Source organism: Sarcophilus harrisii, chromosome 6, assembly GCF_902635505.1.
Source record: "Sarcophilus harrisii chromosome 6, mSarHar1.11, whole genome shotgun sequence".
In the NCBI taxonomy this organism is placed as follows: Eukaryota; Metazoa; Chordata; class Mammalia; order Dasyuromorphia; family Dasyuridae; genus Sarcophilus; species Sarcophilus harrisii.
This window is the reverse complement of record NC_045431.1, coordinates 241,054,694-241,073,150: the sequence shown is the minus strand read 5'-3', so window position 1 is coordinate 241,073,150 and position 18,457 is coordinate 241,054,694. Positions and strand designations below refer to the sequence as shown.

At 53.3% G+C, this 18,457-nt stretch overlaps 1 protein-coding gene across 2 annotated transcripts; it reads left to right on the top strand.

The window, feature by feature from the left end:
• Window positions 1-3,737: 3,737 nt before the first annotated feature.
• On the top strand, window positions 3,738-16,154 carry PELI3 (pellino E3 ubiquitin protein ligase family member 3). Of its 2 annotated transcripts, none has more exons than XM_031941685.1 (8): window positions 3,738-3,942; window positions 4,226-4,287; window positions 4,932-5,087; window positions 6,270-6,399; window positions 6,536-6,637; window positions 8,812-9,006; window positions 10,447-10,635; window positions 14,950-16,154. In XM_031941685.1, the coding sequence occupies exons 3-8, from the start codon at window positions 4,933-4,935 to the stop codon at window positions 15,517-15,519; spliced, it is 1,341 nt and encodes a 446-aa protein (XP_031797545.1). In that variant the 5' UTR covers window positions 3,738-3,942; window positions 4,226-4,287; window position 4,932; the 3' UTR covers window positions 15,520-16,154. The 2 variants fall into 2 exon arrangements, with proteins under 2 accessions (XP_031797545.1, XP_031797546.1); XM_031941686.1 differs by having other exon boundaries at window positions 4,215-4,287.
• Window positions 16,155-18,457: the final 2,303 nt, after the last annotated feature.

The following is an 18,457-nucleotide window of genomic DNA, read 5'->3' as shown; positions in this document are numbered from 1 at the left end:
GAATGAGTGAGAGCAGCCTCTGTACCCAGTGTGGGGCTTGCCAAGTGGGGGAGTCAACTTCACACTCAGGATGGGAGTGGGACACTGGGGCCTCTCTCAGGACACTGGGGCCACTCTCAGGACAGTGGGGCCACTCTCCAGACACTGGGGCCACTCTTCAGGACACGGGGACACTGTCAGGACACTGGGGCCACTCTCAGGACACTAAGGCCACTCTCAGGACACTAAGGCCACTCTCAGGACACTAAGGCCTCTCTCAGGACACTGGGGCCACTCTCAGGACACTGGGGCCACTCTCAGGACACTAAGGCCACTCTCAGGACACTAAGGCCTCTCTCAGGACACTGGGGCCACTCTTCCAGGGACTGGGGAGCAGGCTTTTGGCTCACATATAGTTTTCTCCATTTTTAAACCTGCAAACAAAGGCCTCCTGGGCTGCCTCCTTTCCCAAGGGATGCCGGCCCACAGAACCCCTAAAAATGATCATCGCATTACAACGAATCTCCTGGATTCTGAAAGACGCAATCCCATCAGGCTTCCCAGCCCCCTGGTAGCTACTCGGCCGCAGGCCTGTCTGGCCAGCTCTGGAAGGCTTTGGGGGGGGGGTCTCTACAGGCAGACTCGAGAGTGGCTGCCGCCGTTCCCGCCCAGAGCGTTAGGATCCAGCCGTTAGAATGGGGGAGCCCCCACAGTCCCTTCTGCCTCTCCTCGCTCCCTGAGCCCAGCGTCTTGCCCTTCCTGGGCCAGTTTGGTTCTGACAGTCCCTCTTATTACCAGAGTCCTCCCTCGGGGACATCTGAAGCATCATCCTGCCTGAGCATTGTGGGGAATGAAGTCCTAAAGGCAGACCCACTAACTTGAGGTTATCTTACAGGAGCCCCTGATGGAAATGCCCAAAATTTCCTCACTTTACAGGTGGGGAAACTGAGTCTCAGAGGGTTATCTCAGCCACATAGCGTCACACAGGCCGGAATGAAGACCTAAGCTTTCAAGCTCCAGATCTTACATTCCTCCCTCCACAGCTCATTGCCTCCCTGGCATCTTGGGAAATGATTTATGAATCGATCAATCAGCAAACCTCAATGGTGTTTGCTTTGTTCTGGGCATCGGGTTTCATGCTCCAGTGTATGGTCTATGTTATAGGAGGGAGAGGTGGTTAGTGAGGAAGTAGAGTCAGCAAGGGCTTCAGGTGGGAGGGCACAGGAGGATGGGTGGATTTGGGACAGGGGAAGTGGGAAGGAGAAGACAGGAACAAAAATGCGATTGTCCTTCAATGTTTCCCTTCCCTGCTCTGCTCTCAGGGGCCCGAGGATGAGGGAGCTGTGCTCTTGGGGAGCCAGGGATGAGGGAGCTGTGCTCTTGGGGAGCCAGGGATGAGGGAGCCGTGCTCTTGGGGAGCCAGGGATGAGGGAGCTGTGCTCTCGGGGAGCCAGGGATGAGGGAGCTGTGCTCTCGGGGGCCCGGGGATGAGGGAGCCGTGCTCTTGGGGGGCCTGAGGATGAGGGAGCCGTGCTCTTGGGGGGCCTGAGGATGAGGGAGCCGTGCTCTTGGGGGGCCTGAGGATGGGGGAGCTATGCTCTCCAGGGCCCAAGGAGTTTACAGATTAGAGGCCATAAGTCACACACAAAGAGAGACCTCACTGGACCAATATCCTTAACCTGGGGTCTGTAGAGATTTCATTAAAAATGCCACTTTTTGCATCTTGATTGTGTTTCCTTTGTGACTGTACATTATGCACTTTAAGACATGAATGGGAGAAGGGGGGAGCTACAGCAGACTGCCTGGACACAGAAAAGCTCCAGAAAGCTTGGGTTTGCCCTGGGGTGGGAGAGAGCTCTGTGCTAGGGCCAGCTTGCAGCAGGAGAGGAGGGAGCTTCTTCCTGAGTCTGGTGTGTTTGTGGTGGGGAGATACTCAGAGGAAGGCCTAGGGTGCCGCTCCTGGCCTGTTTCTGCCTCTTCTCCTGGGTCCCCAAGGGCTTCAGCTTAATTAATTCGCTATTTGCCCTCTGGTTCAGCTGTGGGAAGGGGGCCGCTGCCTGATCTTTTCTGGAAGTCATATTCTCAGCAGATTCACCTTCTCTGGAGCTCGGGGAAGGGGGGAGAGCCCTGCAAAGGAGAGAATCCATCTCCAGAGATGCCTGCTCTGGCCACACCTGCGGGGCCTGCTGGGATTAAGGGTGTGTTGGGAGCCAGAGTCCATGGAGGCCATCCATCAGGCTGCTCGAGGCCCCTGCTCCTGGGCCTTCTCCCCCCGGGACTGTAAGCTCCAGGGACTCTCGTACTGTCAGGGAGATCGGGCCACATGAGGACAGGCGGATGGAGCCTGGAGAAGGCACTTCACAGATGGGAATCGTATCAAGGATCCGAAAGGATTTGGGAGCGTCCTGTGATGTGGGGTTGCCTTGCTTCTGCTTGCTCCCCATGGCCAGAGCTGAGCCCTGGGCCCAGGAAGGAAGCTGCTTTTCTGGGAGATGCTCAGATCTGAGAACCCCCAGAACTCATCTTCCGCTCTCCCGTCCCGTGATTCTCTGTGACCTTAGCTTAGGAATATGTGACGCGACAAGGGGAGCTTGAGCCGGCTGGGTTTGTGTCCGATGGTGGCAGGGACCTGCTTCGAGCTTTGCCCCTCTCCGGCCTGGCACACAAATGCATTGCCATTGGGAATTCACCGAAGCTTCTTAACTCGAATGTTTGCAGAGCACAGACTGTGAGAGAACCGGTCCTGGCTCTGCGGCCCAAACACCTGCAGTACCCTCTTAGCTGAGTGAGCTTAGGCCCCTCACTTGACTCCTGTTTCCTCATCTGTAAAATGGGGATGACAACAACAGCACCGACTAAAGAAACAGAATATTTTGGAAACCTTAAAACTCTACATTGTGCTAGTGTTGTTATTGTCATAAACAGCACTGAGTGAAAGAGTGGAAAAGCATTTATTAAATACTTACTGTGTGCCAAGCACTGAGTTAAGGATTGAGGATCCAAACAGAAAAGCAAGAAAGGGACCACCCTCATATAATAACTCTTATAGGGGAGCGATGGCCAAGGAGGGGGCTTCTGGTCTGAGAGGTTGCAGGGATGGTGAGTTACAGTAGCAGGGACTGGGGAGGGGCCCCCCAGGTTTCTCTCCCCCCCCCCTTCTTCCTCCTCACTTTGCCTCTTACTTCTATACTTCCAACCAGTCACAGCAGAGCTCTGGGCCTTGCTTTTCCCTTTCTGTAAAATGTGTGAGGTGGACACACACACACACACACACACACACATACAGACATACAGACACACACACACAGACACACACACACACAGACACACACAGACACACACACATACACACACAGACACACACACACAGACACACACACACAGACATACACAGACACACATAGACTCACAGACACACACACAATCAGACGCACACATAGATACATAGACATGTGACACACATAATGACACACATGGACACACATTCACACATACACAGACACACATAGATACACCCCAGACATACAGACACACACACACACACACACACACATACACACACACGCACCAGGGTTGTAAACAAGGGGTCTGGGGAAGGCGGCTCCCAGATTCGGGGAAAGACGGGGTGGGGAGGAAGGAGGAGGGGTTTCTTCGTGGGGGAGGGGCTCCGCGGGAAGGGGGCGGGGCCTCGCCCGAGGTGCGAAGTTTCGCCGCAGGAGGCGGGGCTCTGGAGGCGGGGCTCCGGGCCCGGAGGGCGGGGCCCGTGGAGGGGCGGGGCCTCCGGTGGGGCTTGTCCCCCTCCCCTTCCTTGTCCTTCTCGCCCTCCCCCCCAACTCCGGGTGTCCCCGTGACGAGGCAGCGCCGTGGTGCCGCCGGGCCGGCCCAGCCCAGCTCGGCCCGGAGCAGCCCAGCCCGGTGCAGCCGCTGCGGTCCTGCCTGCGGCCAGGAGCGCCCCGGGGCTAGGTAAGGGGCAAACCCGGGGCGCCAGCAGGGTGGGCGGGGCGTGGAGGGCGGGATGGGGGCGGGAGGGAGGGGGCGCGGGGGTCCGCGGGCTCCCGCGGGGAGCTGCGCAGCTGCGTGGCTCCTGCGGCCGGTCCCAGCTCGGCTCCCGCCTCCCCGCGGCGGCGGCGGCGGCGCCAGTCTCGGGGTGCGCGGCTCGGGCCGCCCCCCTCCTTCCCCCTCCCTCCCCCCTCCCTCCCGCGCGCGTCCCCTGCGTGGCCGTGTTTCCCAAACAGGTTCCCTGCAGGAGGGCGAGTCTGCTGCAGCCTCAGCTCAGGGCGCACCGGAGGGGCAGGAGGAGAGATGAGGGTAAGAGCGGCCCCGCCGCCCCCCAAGCCCGCCCGGGCGCCCCCGCGCACATGGGCAGGCGCGCAGGGGACCCCCGGGCCCCGGCCCTGGATGGCGGCGGGGCCGGTGGAGGGGAGGCGGGAGGGAGCCGCCAGGCAGAGGCAGAGATAAATGAGGAGATGGGAGAGACGGGGAGACAGAGACGGGGAGAGATAGAGATGGGGAGAGACAGGGAGAGAGGGAGGAGGCAGAGAGATGGGAGGCCCAGAGGAGACCTGCAAGGCCGGGGCAGAGACAGTCCCCAGGTGCTTTGGCCGAGGGAGGGCCGAGGGCCGCTGGGGTTGAGGCCCCTGGTCCCGGGTTCCCAGGAAGGGGTCACTCGGCCCGGAGGCAGCCCAGATCCTCCCCCTGAGGTGACCGTCCTGGCCTGGGCCACATGTCTCTGTGGCCCCATAGCTGCACTCCCTCTGTTCAGGCATCCCCTTCCCTCTCCCCCCTCCCCCATTGCCATGGTAACTAGGCAGCTGGGGGAGGCAAAGGCGGCAGTGTTGTCATGGTGATGGGGGAGGTGAAAGGTCCCCGTTCAGAAGGGGGGAGGCCGGGGGGCTGGGCCCCAGATTGTGGCCAACCGTCTGAGCAGCTTTCTCTCCTGGACTCCGTGGTAGGATGGTGTTGGAAGGCAGCACTGACGTGGGGACCCCAGGATCCCTGGGCCTCCGGCAGACCAGCGCCAAAGCCCCCCGAATCCTTCCCGCTCCTCCTCCGGACACTTTGCTGCTGGGCAAGGAGCCTGTCAAATATGGGGAACTCATCGTGCTGGGGTGAGGGCCTGGAGCCAGAGGCCTGGGACAGGGGGTGGGAGATGAGGGAGATGGACCCCGGGGGCTCCATGGAGAGCAGGTGCCTTCCTCAGGCTGAAGCTAGGAACTAACGTTTGTCAGGAAAGGACTTGGGTTCATCCCATTCGCTTTACAGAAGGGTAAACTGAGGCCCAAAGAGAGGGAGTGATGCTCAAGCTTATGTACTCCTCGGTGGCAGAGCAAAGTCTGGAACCCGTGTCTCCTGGCTCCCGGTCTGGCGTTCCTTCCTCTCCCCTGTGCTGCTGCTCTTTTTGTTGGGTTCTGGAACCTCCTGATCCCTGTTTGGGGCCAGTCTCAGAGAACAGTGTGAAATGATCCCGGGTGGGGGGGATCTGAGGGAGAAGGTCCACCTAGATGGAGTGAGCAGGGAAGGATCTCTGAGGGGGAAGTGTTGGAGTCGGGTGCCAAGGAGGGATGCAGAGCCTCTCCTACCAAGGGACCAGCATGGGTAAAAGGCAAAGACAGGACAGAGCAGAGGGGCTCCCAGTGCCCAGAGAGACTTGGGACGAAGTAATGCTTGAAGGGGAGGATGAGTCAGATGGTGAAGGATCTTAGAACTGGGAAGTCGAATGTGGGCTTTAGTCAGTAGGCAATGGGGAGCCACAGAAGACTTTTGAGCAGAGGAGAGACATACCCAGGTCTGTGAGGATTGGTGGGTGTCCATAGTGCCACAGTGCTAGACTCAAGCTGCGGTGTGTGTGACTGTGGCCGATCAGACACCCGAGCTCCCAGGGCCCGCCAAGGGTCGGACACAGATACGGACGAGGAAGATTAGTCTGGAGGATGGAAGGCCGGGGGGAGGGGGCTGGTCAGGAGGCCATCACAGGAGTTCAGGCGAGGCTGAGCTGGAGAAGAGGCCGTGGGAAGAAAGTGGAGGCCATGGGTGAAGGCTTTTGTGGAGGTGACAATGGTAGGACCTGCTGTAGCTGACTGGGAAGGGGGAGGGTGGGGGAAGGCAGCTGAGAGGGAAAGCAATGGTGCTGGCGTCCAGGCGGCCCCCGGGACAAGCAGAGGGGGCTGAGGGTTTCCGGGCCTCTCCTGCTGCCTCCACAGCTCACTGAGGGCCTTCCCAGTGCGGGAGCCGAGCCTGCAGGGCCAAGCGGTGGGCTAGCCCAGGCTCACGGCACTGCTGTCTCCCCACAGCTACAACGGGTCCCTGGCCAGCGGAGACAAGGGCCGCCGCCGCAGCCGCCTGGCGCTGAGCCGCAGGCCCCAGGCCAACGGGGTGAAGCCCGACGTGGTCCACCACATCTCCACCCCCCTGGTGTCCAAAGTAAGGCCCGGCCTCCTCTCTCGGCCCCTCGCCCTGCTCCTCTCCCACAGGTCCTGCCCCCTCGCCAGGGAAGCTGGCGGGACCGGCTGGGCCCGGGGCAGTGACCGGGGCTGTGACCGGGGCTTCCCATCCCCAGGCGCTGAGTAACCGGGGCCAGCACAGCATCTCCTACACGCTGTCCCGGAGCCACTCGGTCATCGTGGAGTACACCCACGACAATGACACGGACATGTTCCAGGTATGGCTCTTCCCCTTCCCTCCCTCCCTCCCTTCTTCCTTCCTTCCTTCATCCCTTCTTTCCTTTCCTCTCTCCTTTCTTCACTCTCTTCTTCCTTTCCTCCTTCCCTTCTTTCCTTCTCCCTCCCTCCCTTTCTCTCTCCCTTCCTCCCTCCCTTCCTCCCTTCTTCCATCCCTTCTTTCTTCCTCTCTTTTCCTTCCTCCCTCACTTCCTTCCTTCCTTCTTCCCTCCATCCCTTCCTTCTTTTCTTCTTTCCTCCCTCCCTTCCTTTCTTCCTCTCTCCTTTCCTTCCCTTCCTCCTTCCCTCCCTCCTTCCATTTCTTTCTTCCTTCCTCCCTTCCTTTCTTTCTTCTTTCCTTCCTTTCTTCCTTCCCTCTCTCCCTCCTTCCCTTCTTCTTTCCTTTCTTCCTTCCTTCTTTCCTTTTCCCCTCCTTCCTCCCTCCCTCATTCCTTCTTTTCCTTCCTTTTTTCCTTCTTTCCTTCCTCCCTCCCTTCCCTCCTCTCTGTTCTTTCCTTCCTTCCCTCCTTTCTTTCTTCCTTCCTTTCCTCCCTCCCTCCCTCCCTCCCTCTCTTCCTCCCTTATTTAATAAGTGGCCCATAGTTTAGAGAAGACACAACTCTTGCTTTCCTGAAGCTGACGATTTTGGAAAGAATGGTAGGGGTGAAGCCCAGTGCTCGGTGGGTCCAGGTGTGGGATGATGGGAGCGGCTTAGGAGGACCAAGCGACTCGGGCGTCATGAGTGTGTCTGAAGCAACAAGTCTTTAGCCAGGGCTGATTCTACTCAGTCTGGCGTTAAGTGTTATGGGACAGAGAAGCAATTGTAATTCAGTTCACATTCAGAGCCTGCCCTGTGCTAGGCACTAGGGAGGGAGGGTGAAAGGGGTCCTGCCCTCACGGGGTTTGAGTCTAATCAGGTGGGAAGTTGTGAAGAAGGGCACACTAGCTGAGGAGATTAGGGAGGACTTCCTGGAGGAGGCCTTGGAGAGGCAGCCAGCTGGTGGCTTAGTTGGAGCTCTATACTTCAAAGCAAGAAAACCTGAATTCAAATCCTGCCTCAGACACTTAGTAGCTGTGTGAAACTTGGCCAGTCACTCAGCCTCTGCTTCCCCATTTGTAAAATGGGATCATAATCGTACCCATCCCACCCGTGGGGTTCTTGTGAGGCTCAAATGAAATAACACAAGTCAAGTACTCCCCAGATGTTAGATTACAAAGGAAGGGAGTAGAAGGAGCATCTTTCCCTTGTCAAGGGAGTCGACTATTTCCCTAAGTGTCGCTTTCTTTCTCTGAGCCTCGATTTCTGTATCCATCATATGGGGATAATAATCTGGCTGCCTCTCCTAGGGTTGGTTGGAGGACAGTCCTCCATAAATCGTGCCTCATTTGAGAAAGAGGAGCCGTTCTAGGGAGTGTAGTTAGTGGAAAGGAAAAGAGCCGGGAGTCAACATGTGGGTCCAAAAGCTTGACTTTGTCACAAAAGATGAAACAAATGATTTCTATAAAATTAAAAAGCTTTGCACAAATAAAATCAATGCAACTAGTAAAAGACAGGAAGCAGTTGGACTGGGAAAAAGCCTTTTCCTCCAATATCTCTGGGAAGGGTTTGATACGAGGGCCATAAGAAACAGACACAAATAGACAAGACTAAGAGCTGTTCCTCAGTAGCCGAGTAATCCAAGGAAATAAGCTAACGGCCCTGGAGTCCAGGCCCTACTTAACCCTGTGGGACTTTGGGTAAGAAGCTTTAGCTTCCTGGGCCTGATTTCCTCAATGAGGGGAACTCCCAGCCCTAAAATTCTGACCCTGGGAATATGCCTCCAAGTCCCTGTGACTCCCCCCAACCCCCTTTAGAGGACCTGAACCTGCCACATCCTGTGGGGGAGAAAATTGCTGAATGGCTCCCGGGAGAAGGTGGGAGGTCCTGAGGGAGAATGGAAGCAGTGCTGGACTTGGAGAGAAGGCACCCGGCCTCTTGCCGATCCTCTGGGCCCCGGTCTCGGTCCCGTCTTCCCTCCCTGTGGGAAGGAAAGACTTTCTAATCCTTCCCATCGCGTAGAAGTAGGCACCGGGGCAGCGTTGCCGGTCTGTGAGCCTCCTCCATAGTCACCATCGTTCTCTATCCCCCCCACCCGCTTCCCTGGTGGACGGGGCGGGGGGGAGTGGGGACTCACAGATCGGCCGCTCTACGGAGAACATGATCGACTTCGTGGTCACCGACACGACCCCGGGGGGAGTAGCCGGGGAGGGCCCCGCTGCCCAGAGCACCATCTCGCGGTACGCCTGCCGGGTCATCTGTGAGCGCTGGCCCCCCTACACTGCACGGATCTACGCCGCTGGTTTTGATGCTTCCAGCAACATCTTCCTTGGAGTGAGTGAGTCCCACAGGGACGGACTTGGGGCTGGAGTGGGGGGGGGGTGATATGAGGGTCGGGGGGCAGCCTTGGAGGATAATGGCACCCACAGAGCAGACGGGGGCAGGGCCTGCTTGGGCTCACAAATATATGGTAAAGATCAGGCTTGGAGGGGGTTGGGTGCCTGGGATCCAGATGGAACCAGTTGATTCCTTCTTGGAATCAATAAATTGTAGGGACTTCCTATTACTTCCAAGGCCAAATACAGACCTTCAACAGCCATGATGAGATCCTGATCTAACCTTCCTTTCTAGCCCTCCTAGATTCCCCTACACACCCTCTAAGGTTTATTCACAGGCACCCATAGCAGCCCATTTCTCACCTCTTTTTCTTTGTACTAATTGTCCCTCATGCTTAGCTAGTCCTCCCCCCTCCCCTCTGCTTCTTACCCAGAAGCCTTTTCTGATCCTCCTCCACCACGATCACCTTGTTTTGTTTCTACCTACATATGTGTGCCCCCTCCATAAGGCTTCCCTGATAGAGTATAATCTCCGTGACGGCAGGGACTATTTCATTTATCACCCAGAATCTAGTGCTGGGTCGGAACATTGTAGGTGCTTAACAAATGCTTGTTCAATCATTCAACAAACAGTAAGCTTCTACTGTATGCAGAGCACTGGGCTAGATTTTGAGAGAAAGGGTTGAAATACAAACGTGACAAGACATCCCTGCCCTTGGGAGCATGGAACTGAGGAGGAGGGTGAAATGCAAATAGAGAAGTCATCATAATAGCCAACATTTCAGGCACAGTGTACAAGGCAGGTGCAGACAGAGTGCTCTGTGAGTAGGAAGGGGGAGGTTGTTACTGACCAAATGGGGATCCCATCTTCCTTCGGGAGGAGGCTGTACCCGAGCTGGCCCCTGAACAACAAGAAGACTTCAGTAGTTCAGCTCGACATTTATTACTCGCCTACTGTGTGTAAAGTACTTACCAGGGTCTAGGAAGGCAGGAACAAAACCCCGGCCTCAAGGGGAATATCACAAAGTCAGGAAATACATGATGGGGAAGGGTATCATAACAGAGACACCCAGTAGAGGAACTCTGGGTAAATTTGAGGAGGGGGAGAGGAACTCAGGGAAGGCTTCTTAGTGTAGCCTGAGCTGAGCTTGAAGGGAAAAAAGGATTATTAAAGGTGATCAGGAAAATAATCAATCCATAAACATTTATTAAACGCCGCCTGTGTGCCAGGCCCTGTGCTAAGTGCTGAGGATGCAAAAAGTGGCAAAAGGCAGTCCCCTGCCCTCAACGAGCTCTGACTCTAATGGGAGCAGGGGATCAGGCCGGAGCCTGGATTCATGAATCCCTGGCCCAAAAGGGAGGGAGAGCGTTCCGGACAGGGCCCAGGCTGCCTGGAGCTGGCGCCTCAGAGAGTGTGACTGCTTGTTCCCGGTACCAGGAGCGGGCAGCCAAGTGGCGGACTCCCGACGGGCTGATGGACGGCCTGACCACCAATGGTGTTCTGGTGATGCACCCTGCCGGCGGCTTCTCCGAGGGCTCCATGCCTGGTGTCTGGAGGGAAATCTCCGTCTGCGGGAACGTGTATACTCTGCGGGATAGCCGCTCGGCCCAGCAACGGGGGAAGCTGGTAGGGGTCCTGCACCCTCTCTCCTGCAGCCGGGGTGGGTTCGGTCAGCCTGGGCCCCCTAGGGACTGCTGGGACTCCCGGGATGGCTACCTTCTGACCCTCCTATTCCATCCAGAATCTCAGTCCACAGCCCAGAGCAGCAGGAGACGGCTCCATGGGGGTTGGGGGCAGGGGAGTAAGGAGGCAGTCTTTATGGGAAATCTCTTTCCTCAGTCAGAAGCCCAGGCTCAAAGCCCAGGGAACTCCATCCGGCAGGTGCTAAATACCTACTGTATCATTTCACAAAAGGCAATAGAATATCAGAACTGGGAGGGGCCTTAGAACATGGAATACCCGTCATGGAGAGCTTAGAACATGGAATAACAAGAGGTAGGAGAGGGATTTTAGAACTTGGAACATCAGAGATAGGAGAGGAACCTTAGAATTTGAAATGTTAGAGCCAGGAAGGTCCTTAGAACCTGGAACGTCAGACCTACAGGGAGCTTAGAACAAAGAATATCAGCACATGAAATGTCCCAGTGTGGGGAGAGCCAGCCTTAGACCAGTTTCCTTCCTTGTAAAACGCAGTTGCTAATGGCAGCGCCACCAGCAGATGCAGCGAGGGTTGGGGGAGATCACGGGCACGAAGGCCTGCAGGACTGAAATAAATAGACGAGGCTCCTCTGTCAGCAGCTGGACGTGCAGCCTGAGCAGGCGGGCTTGACAGGGACAAGGGGCTACAGAACTGCTGGTTTCCTGGGCTTTAGAGCAGGATTATACTTGGAGAGGCCCTCTAGGCCAGTAATGCCTTCATTTTACAAATGGAAAAACTGAGACCTGGAAAAAGGAAGGTCAAAGAATCAAGGAGTGGTAAGGGACCTCAGCTGAAATGTGAAGGGAATCCCCATCATGGGGTCATATCCTGTGCTCCAAGACCCTGAGAAGAGGTCAGAGGAGGTCAGAACATGGCAGCCATCCCCACCTTCTTCTTGTGATCCTCTCAATGCAGCCCAGTTAGCTTCTCCACACTGACAGGTATGGAGTCTGCAATCCATTAAGAAATTAATAGATCCACCAAGAAACATCAAATCTTTTTTTTTTTTTTGCTGAGGCAATTAGGGTTAAGTGACTTGTCCAGGGTCACGAAGCTAGGAAATGTTAAGTGTCTGGTCCTCCTGACTTCAGGGCTGGTGCTCTGTCCACTGGGCCACCTAGCTGCCCCTACCTCAAATCTTTTCTGACAAACTAGTGATTGTAGAGCAGAATTTTGAACCCTATTGAATTTCTTTTTTAAAACACTGTTTTTATTGAAATTTTCTGTTTTTTATATCTCCATAAAAGCCCATTTCCCTCCCCTTCCCCTTCACAAAGAATGGTTATTCTATAACAGTTTTTTTTAAGAAAGGAAAAAAAATTAACACAACTGATCAATACATCAACAAAGTCCAAAAACCCCGTGCAGAGTGTAAGCCCTATGACCTCCCACCTCGAAGGGGCAGGTTAGGGGCAATCTCCCCATCTCTCTTCATCCGAGTTCTACATAAGAAGTTACATCATTTTGTTACATTTACTTCAGATTTTTGGTGTCTTTGTTCTATTTACATTGTTAGGGTCACTGTGTAGGTTATTTCCTGGGCTCTGCATCAGTTCAGATAGTTTTCCAGGCTTCTTTATAATGTTCATCACATACATCATTTGTTTCAGTGCAGTAATTTTCTTTTATATTCATGTATCACAATTTGTTTAGCCATTCTCCAATCGATGGACATCTGCTTCCATTTTTTATCTGCCACAAAAAGTTCTACTATAAACATATTGGAGTATATGGGGACTTTCTACTTATTGATGGATTTCATGGTAAAAAGTCTCTGGTTCAATTGGCAAAGATATTTTAATTAATTTATTTGCATAATTCCAAATTGCTTTCCAAATGGTTGTACCATTTCATAGGTCCACCAACAATGGATGAGTATGCCTATCTTTCCACAACCTTTCCATTGTGTCTTATTTCCAGAATAATCTAATGAGTGCAGGTGTCGGAGAGGACTCCGTCCCATGTAGGGCCTCTCTCTCACCAGGTCCCCGATTATGCAGCCCCATATTGATCTATACCTGCACTGGCCTGGAAAACTCCATTCTCCATATTGCCAGATGTTAGCTGCCCCCAGGGATTCCTTCCTTTCTGGATAAGTAGAATTTTCAAGCACCAACCCCCCTCAAACCCTTCTGCTGTAAGATCCTTATCCCTCTTCATTGATCATCTCTGTTCACCCATAGAAGCAGTCATCCGTGGAACCTCTACTATCTCCATAATAAGCCCTTTTCTTTTTCTTCTGTTTTTTCAATATTTTCCTCTCCTCTTCACCCATAGCCTATAGATTCTTCTCTTCCTGAGACCACAGAGGTCCCCTTCCCCTTATTGCCAGTGTTTGATTTGACCTGGTCCATCACTCCCTCCTTTTGATCCCCCTGTTCTCCTCCCCCTTTATGTACCCTCCCATGTTGTAATGTAGTCTCTCAGAAGCAGCATTCTCTTGGAGCCAGAGGTGTCTTCAGGTTCTGTCCATAATGTCCTCTGTCCACCACTTCCCTGATGCTCTATCAGATTTCTGTCCTCACCCATCTCCTTGTGAACTTTTAGGAAGAAATCTCTTTCTGGTCTCTCTATTGTCACTATTGCTGTTGTTGCCCTTGCCCGCTGTATTTATTTACCTTTTCTGCATTTCTATTTTTGGGGTATTTGAGAACTCTCCTCAGTTCTATTTTATTTCCTATAATGTTTCAAGCTCTTCTTTATTAGTGAACTTTCATCTTTGGTTCTCCATGGTTAAGCTCAGATTTGCAGGCTAAGTCACCCTGGATTGCATCCTGAGCTCCTGCTCTTCAGAAAATGTTATTCCATTCTCTCCTTCTTTTCTGGTGAATGCAGAATAGTCTTGCTTTGTCCAAAATACCTTTTCTTTTGTATTGGAAGATCTTTTGTCCTATGACTTGCAGAAACTGTTGTTTGCGAATTGAATTGTTAAATTTAACCCCTCTGGGTCTAAGTTTGCAGCCTTGTTTTTTTTTTTTTTTTTTTTTTTTTTTTTTCCTGAAGGCCATCTGAATTCTTTCATTTGGAATTTTATTTTCTATGTTTAGACATTCTAGGTATCATTTTTCAATTATTTATTTCATTATGATGTTAAGAGTTTTTATTCTGTCATGTTCTTCTGAAAAACTTAGATTGCACTTTCTATCTCCAAGATCCATAATTGTGTTTGCATGGTAAGCATTTTTTTTCTTTTCTTTTTGTTTCTTCTAGATTTTCTTTCACTTTTATGTGTTTGCATTCCCATTCTGTTCTCTTTTGTTTCTTTGGTGAGGTTTGCTGTTGCAAATCTAATTTTCCTACTCTGTTGATTATTTTTGCTAGGCAGGCTCATAATTCTCATTTCTCTTAAGAGAATAACCTAAGAAAAACATAGTGTAGTCCCATGTTTTCAGCTTTCACACCATCCACTGTTAAATCATTTTTTCTTAATTTGGCAGTAATTTATTCACATTTGTCTGAACTCATTTATCTAGAGGCTATGTTTCCTTGTTACTGTTTTTCTATTTATCTGCTTATGTCCAAGGTCTTTGAGTTTTCTTCTTTCTGAGCTCTAGTACTTAGTGTTTTTCCCCCTTCATTTTCCTTATCACGTACTTCCTGACGCCTGCCCCTCCGATTGTGTCCTTGAGTCTCCTAGCCTTACTGACAGTAAGTGGGAGTGACAGAGGGGAACTGAGCAAGTTTAGTTCCTGGGTGATTGAAGGGTTTTGTTTTTTTTTTTATCTTTTTTTTTTTTAAATTCTGAATGTCCCAGACCATGAAGACCCCTGATGTTGCTTCATCTTTGGTGCGTAATTTCTGTTTTGGAGAGGTTTGAGAGGTCCTGGGGATCCAAGAAAATATTTACCATCTTGTTGCTAATGTGACCCAGAATTCATGCTCATTGAATTTCCCTGGTTTTCTGGACCAGGCTAGGTAAGAGTTTAGTAGCTTAAGGGAAAGAAGGAGATCATTTTAGGCATCAGGAGCAATTGTAGGCATTGAGGCAGGCCTATCATGTAATGGGTAGAAAGGAATAATGTAAGATTAGACAGGAAATATGGCAAATAGTGACTTGGAAGCAGCCCTGGGTTTACGAGTCAGGCACTGAGCTTCTGGCTTACTAGCCGAGTGGCCTCTGACATACTCCATGCCCTTCCTCCTAGCCCAGGGCACTTTGCTAGTGTCCAGCCCTGCCTGTAATGCCGCTAAGCTACATCCCGGAGCTCCTCCCTCTCTAACTGTGACACTGCCTTCCCCAGGTGGAAAACGAGTCCAACGTGCTTCGGGATGGCTCCCTTATCGACCTGTGTGGGGCCACCCTCTTGTGGCGCACTCCAGCTGGCCTCCTTCGGGCGCCCACCCTGAAGCAGCTGGAGGCCCAGAGGCAGGAGGCTAATGCGGCCCGTCCCCAGTGCCCCGTGGGGCTCAGCACCCTGGCTTTCCCTAGTCCAGCCCGAGGCCGAGATGTTCCCGACAAGCAGCAGCCATGGGTGTACGTACGCTGCGGTCACGTCCACGGCTACCACAGCTGGGGCTGCCGGCGGGAGCGGGGTCCGCAGGAGCGTGAGTGCCCCCTGTGCCGCCTGGTGGGGCCCTATGTGCCCTTGTGGCTGGGCCAAGAGGCAGGGCTGTGTCTGGACCCTGGGCCCCCAAGCCATGCCTTTGCGCCCTGTGGCCATGTTTGCTCCGAGAAGACGGCCCGCTATTGGGCCCAGACCCCGCTGCCCCACGGCACCCATGCCTTCCATGCCGCCTGCCCCTTCTGTGGGGCCTGGCTCACGGGGGAGAACGGCTGTGTCCGCCTTATCTTCCAGGGCCCACTGGACTAGGGCAGGAGTGAGGCTCTCCTGGCCCCAGACTGAGGTCCCCCAGCTCTGGGACCCAGGTCTCTTACCTCCTGCTGTATCAGATTGGAGAGAGGGGACGGCCGTCTGGGGCTGTCGCGCTGGGACCGAAAGACGTCTCCAGCTCTGGCCGCACTGACTAGTGATGTCTGTGAGATGAAGTGGTTCCCCCCCAGGACGTCTGCCTGGATGGGCGCTTAGACTGAGGGGGGTCTAGGTGGGGGAGGGACACAGATCCGATTTCCCGCTCTGCATCAGCCTCCAGTGATGGCTGCCCCGGACTGGCCAAGGGGAAGTCTCTGTGGCTCTCCCCATTCACCATCTGGTGGACAGAGTCCCTGGCGCCCGGATTTCCCCTCTTGCTTCATCAGATCCAATGTCCGGGCTGCTCCCGGGGATGCCTCCGCCCCGCACGTCTCCCATCATGCCGTGTAACACTGTGCCCTGGCGGAAGGGAAGGAGGGAATCTGGGAGGGTGGCGTCCCCTCCCTCCCTGCCCTACCGTGCTGCTCACCCCTGGCAGAAGAGTCGTCCCAGGCCTGAGCCCTTTGCCAGCTCCAGCTGCTCAGATTTTCCTGCTGCTATTCCCCGGGTCTCTTTATAAACCTCACTGCTCGGCTGCCCTTCTCTGGTGTCCTTTGCTGATCATGGGGGGAGGGAGGGACCCAGAGAATGAGGCCAAATGAACCCCTCCCTGACGGCCAGGAGGAGTGCTGGGAGATGGAGACAAGAGTCATGGGAAAGGGAAGAGGCATGGGGAAAGGCCAACCGGAGACGCCCTGAGCTCTAGAGCCGATCAGGAGTGGAAAGCCCCCTTTCTCTGCCCTCCCAGCATGCAGGGGCCCATCCTGTCCTAGGTCACATGGTCCGCACAAGGTCCACAATCAGCTCTGATACCTGATAGCTTCCCCAGGTAAGTCTCAGTTGTGTGTCTGCACCTGGGGCTGTGAACTGGAAGAGACTCAAATGGCTAATCAAGAAAGAGAGACATGGGCCATCTCCCTACTGAGAGGAGAGTGACGGAGGCTTGGCTCAGAGATTTGAGTATCACGTGCAAGTTGTCTCTATGGGGCGATAAGAAGCCTCTGTCCTGATCCCTATCTTTGTGGAGCCCCCAGTGGAGGGAGGGAGGGAGCTGTGTTCCACACACACATAATCAGATAATCCCGGCGGGCAACAGCAACACTGTTGCTGCTGACGTTTGGGCCTGGGCTGAGCAGCCCCGAAGATGTCCTCGTGGAACCGGGGGCGAGGTTGGTGAGGTGAGACCCGTGGGGGAAGAGTTCAGACATGGCCTCACGGCAGTAATAAAGGCCTCGGGATTTGGTGAGTTTACTGCTGGAGCTGAAGCACGACGAGGTTAAGTAAGATCAGGGAGCTCATTGGCAAGCAGCTTCTGAGAGCAGTAAGCATGCCAGATGCCCACGTTTATTCTCGCTAAACCAATTTTTATTCTATTGTTATCCAGTCATTTAAGTTTTGCCTGGCTATCACCCCATTTGGGATTTTCTCAGCAAAGATACTGGAGTGCTTTGCCTTTTCCTTCTCTAGCTTATTTTACAAATGAGGAAACTGAGGCAAGTTGGACGAGTGACCTGCCCGGAGTCACACGGCTAGAAAGTAGATGATGTCAGATGATTCTTCCTGACGCCACGCTGTATCCGCTGCAGCACCACCTACTGCCCATCTATGCTGATAATATATTCGTATTTCTCTAATCTTTCATGTTTGAAAAGTTCCTTCCTCAGAACAGTTCTGTGAAACCGTGCAAATATTATTGCCCCATTTTATCAATAAAGAAACAGGCAGAGATACTTCCCCACAGTCTCCCAGCTGAGCAATGTCAACATCAGGTCTTTCAACTCTGCCCTTTGCCCTTTCCACTAAGCAGTCCACTTTGTTCGGCATGGGGCTAAACGGAATGTTTCTTTTGCTACGAGGTCGATCTTTTCATCTGATCCCCTGTGAGAGGCAGGAGAGTATGATCACCCACGTTTTTCAGATGGCCCATGAGCCAGGAAAGCTGAACCAAGGTCAGAACTAGAATCTGCCTCGGAGCAGGATGCTGGGAGATTGCAGAGAGAGCTGGGGACTGTCCTTGTGGGTGATGAGGTCCAAAGAGATGATGGATTGACTCTAATAAGATGGAGTGTAACAAGAATAAATGGAAGATCTGATACATGGGTTCAAATAATCAGCTACAAAAGTACATGGAAGAAGAGGTAGGACTAGAAAACAGTCCCCTACAGGAAAGGGTTGGAGACTTTAGTGTCCTGAAAGCAGGAGAGCGTCACACTACTCTTCTCTGGACTGGCCAGAGCATTGTAGAGGAACATTGATGAGTGTGTCTGAGGGAGCCACATGGGGAAGGGACCAAAAGTCACACAGAACGCATGAGAAGCTGCATAAAGGGCTGGGGATATTTAACCTGGGGGTGGGGTGGGGTGGAGTGATTGGACTTGCTCTGATTGATCCAAGAGCTGAAGGAGGAACGAGGCCAAAAAAATCATGGAGAGGCAGGTTCCAGCTCAAAGATTCCTAATAATTCCAATGCTCCCAGAGTGGGAGGGGCTGCTTCTGGGGCCAGAAGCGTCTTCTTCCCTGGAACAATTCAGGCAGAATCCAGATGATTCTTGGATGTTCACCCAAATGCTTCTCAGGTCCTTTCCAGATCATGGTGTGATTGTATCCCTATTCCTGGCGCCTAGCACAATTATTGCCACACAATAGGCACTTGTCATATGAACGAATGTCTGAATAATGACAATGACATTGGCTTCAGGTGGGTTAATTGATTGAAGGCAGTTTTTTCTCCTATAGATAGAGGTAAGAGCACAGAATTTGGACTCAAAGGTTCTGGGTTTACCTTTTAGTTCCGCTGTGTACCTATGTAATCCTGGAGTAGTGACCGAACCTTTCTGGA